The 1,433-nt window shown below is 36.2% G+C and overlaps 1 protein-coding gene across 1 annotated transcript; it reads right to left on the reverse strand.

Annotated features, from left to right (window-relative positions):
* Positions 1–451: 451 nt before the first annotated feature.
* Positions 452–1,427, reverse strand: LOC111384133 (ubinuclein-1-like; the record flags this gene model as incomplete). Its single annotated transcript, XM_023008374.1, has 3 exons — positions 1,025–1,427; positions 672–770; positions 452–528 (listed from the first exon to the last, which is right to left on the reverse strand). Coding segments are annotated over exons 1-3 (530 nt in total), but the record flags the coding sequence as incomplete, so codon positions are not given.
* Positions 1,428–1,433: the final 6 nt, after the last annotated feature.

Genomic DNA, 1,433 nt, shown 5'->3' on the forward strand with positions numbered 1-1,433 from the left:
GTGTGTGTGTGTCCAAAAGCTTGCTCTTATCAGCCTTGTGTAACCATTATCTCATATTAAATTTGATTTGGACAAGAGAGCGCAGATCTGCAAATCATAAAATAGAAGCCAAAGCCAAGGTCCATAAACTACAGATATGCAAACTATAACCGTTCTATTTCTTTGCGATTGATTGAAGTCTGAATTTCAGAATACAAAAAAAGATATTTAGATTAATTTCTCATTTTCCAAATTCCAATTGCAAAGACCAAAAGAATTATAAACATGTCAGGACCAGTTGCATATTTAGGTTTTCTCGATTAACATATTACATTTATGTACTAGATTTTCTACTTAAAAAATCTGTTCAGATAAATTTAGAAATGTAAGGGCATAGAAAACTTTATTTTCAATAACAATATAGTTTCAATGTATAAAACTTTTTGCATCAAAGAGTTTCTCAAAAACTCACATGCGCTCCAACTTCCCACGATTAACAAAAAATCCATCATGTTTTATTGCTGAGTTATCAACCTGGAAATAGTCATCCTGCACAAAAAGTAATGATTTTTATTGACTTATCATTTAAACGACTTACTAAAAATTTACAAAACAAATAGATTAACCAATACGAGCAGTTTAAAAAGAATAAATAAAATGGTCGAGTACAGCTAACGGATCAAATTACCCACCAGCTCAGTATCATCTATAAAGGAATCCTCCGTATCATATTCATCATCATCAGGCACATCATCTAGAACAACATCTTCTTCATCACTACTTCCATCACCCTAGAAATACCATGAACAAAAAAACATTGACAAAAATAACTCAGATAATCTGCAGTAACATGATCGAGATTTAAACGTGCTTCAAAATTGGAACTTTAGATATAACTAACGAATAAGATATTAAAACAGATTGCCCTACATTAAATGTGCTTTACAATAACAGTTTATATCACGTTAATCCTTTATAAAATAGAAGCTTATACCCACTAAAAATTCAAAATTAAGATTAAAAATAAAATTCATCCAGCACGTACCGCATACATGCGCTCAATTCTTTCAATCACGTTACTCAGACGATTGGAGCCGGGCTGTGCTTGTGAATCTTTAGCTCCATTTTCGCCAGATTGCTTTAAAGTTGGAGCCCCCGATGGAAGCGCAGGAACAGGAGCAGGAACCGTGTTGTGGACCTCCGTGGACGGGCCGGGCAATGGGCCACTCCCTTTGATCTTACCTGCAGCGGCATCTTTGAGAAGCTTTTTCCACGATACAATAGTGGTTTCGCCGGGCTTCAGCTCCACTGTAAACCGTAGTCGGCCGCCGAATGATTCGTAAGTGGCCTTGGGTTTTGACCCGTGACCCGATTCGGGTTCGCCACCGCCTTCTGCCATGGAATTAGAGTGCGGTATAAAAGAATTTATGTATATATGAATTGAATGAAAATTG

This window comes from Olea europaea, unplaced genomic scaffold, assembly GCF_002742605.1.
Source record: "Olea europaea var. sylvestris unplaced genomic scaffold, O_europaea_v1 scaffold28538, whole genome shotgun sequence".
Taxonomy (NCBI): Eukaryota; Viridiplantae; Streptophyta; class Magnoliopsida; order Lamiales; family Oleaceae; genus Olea; species Olea europaea.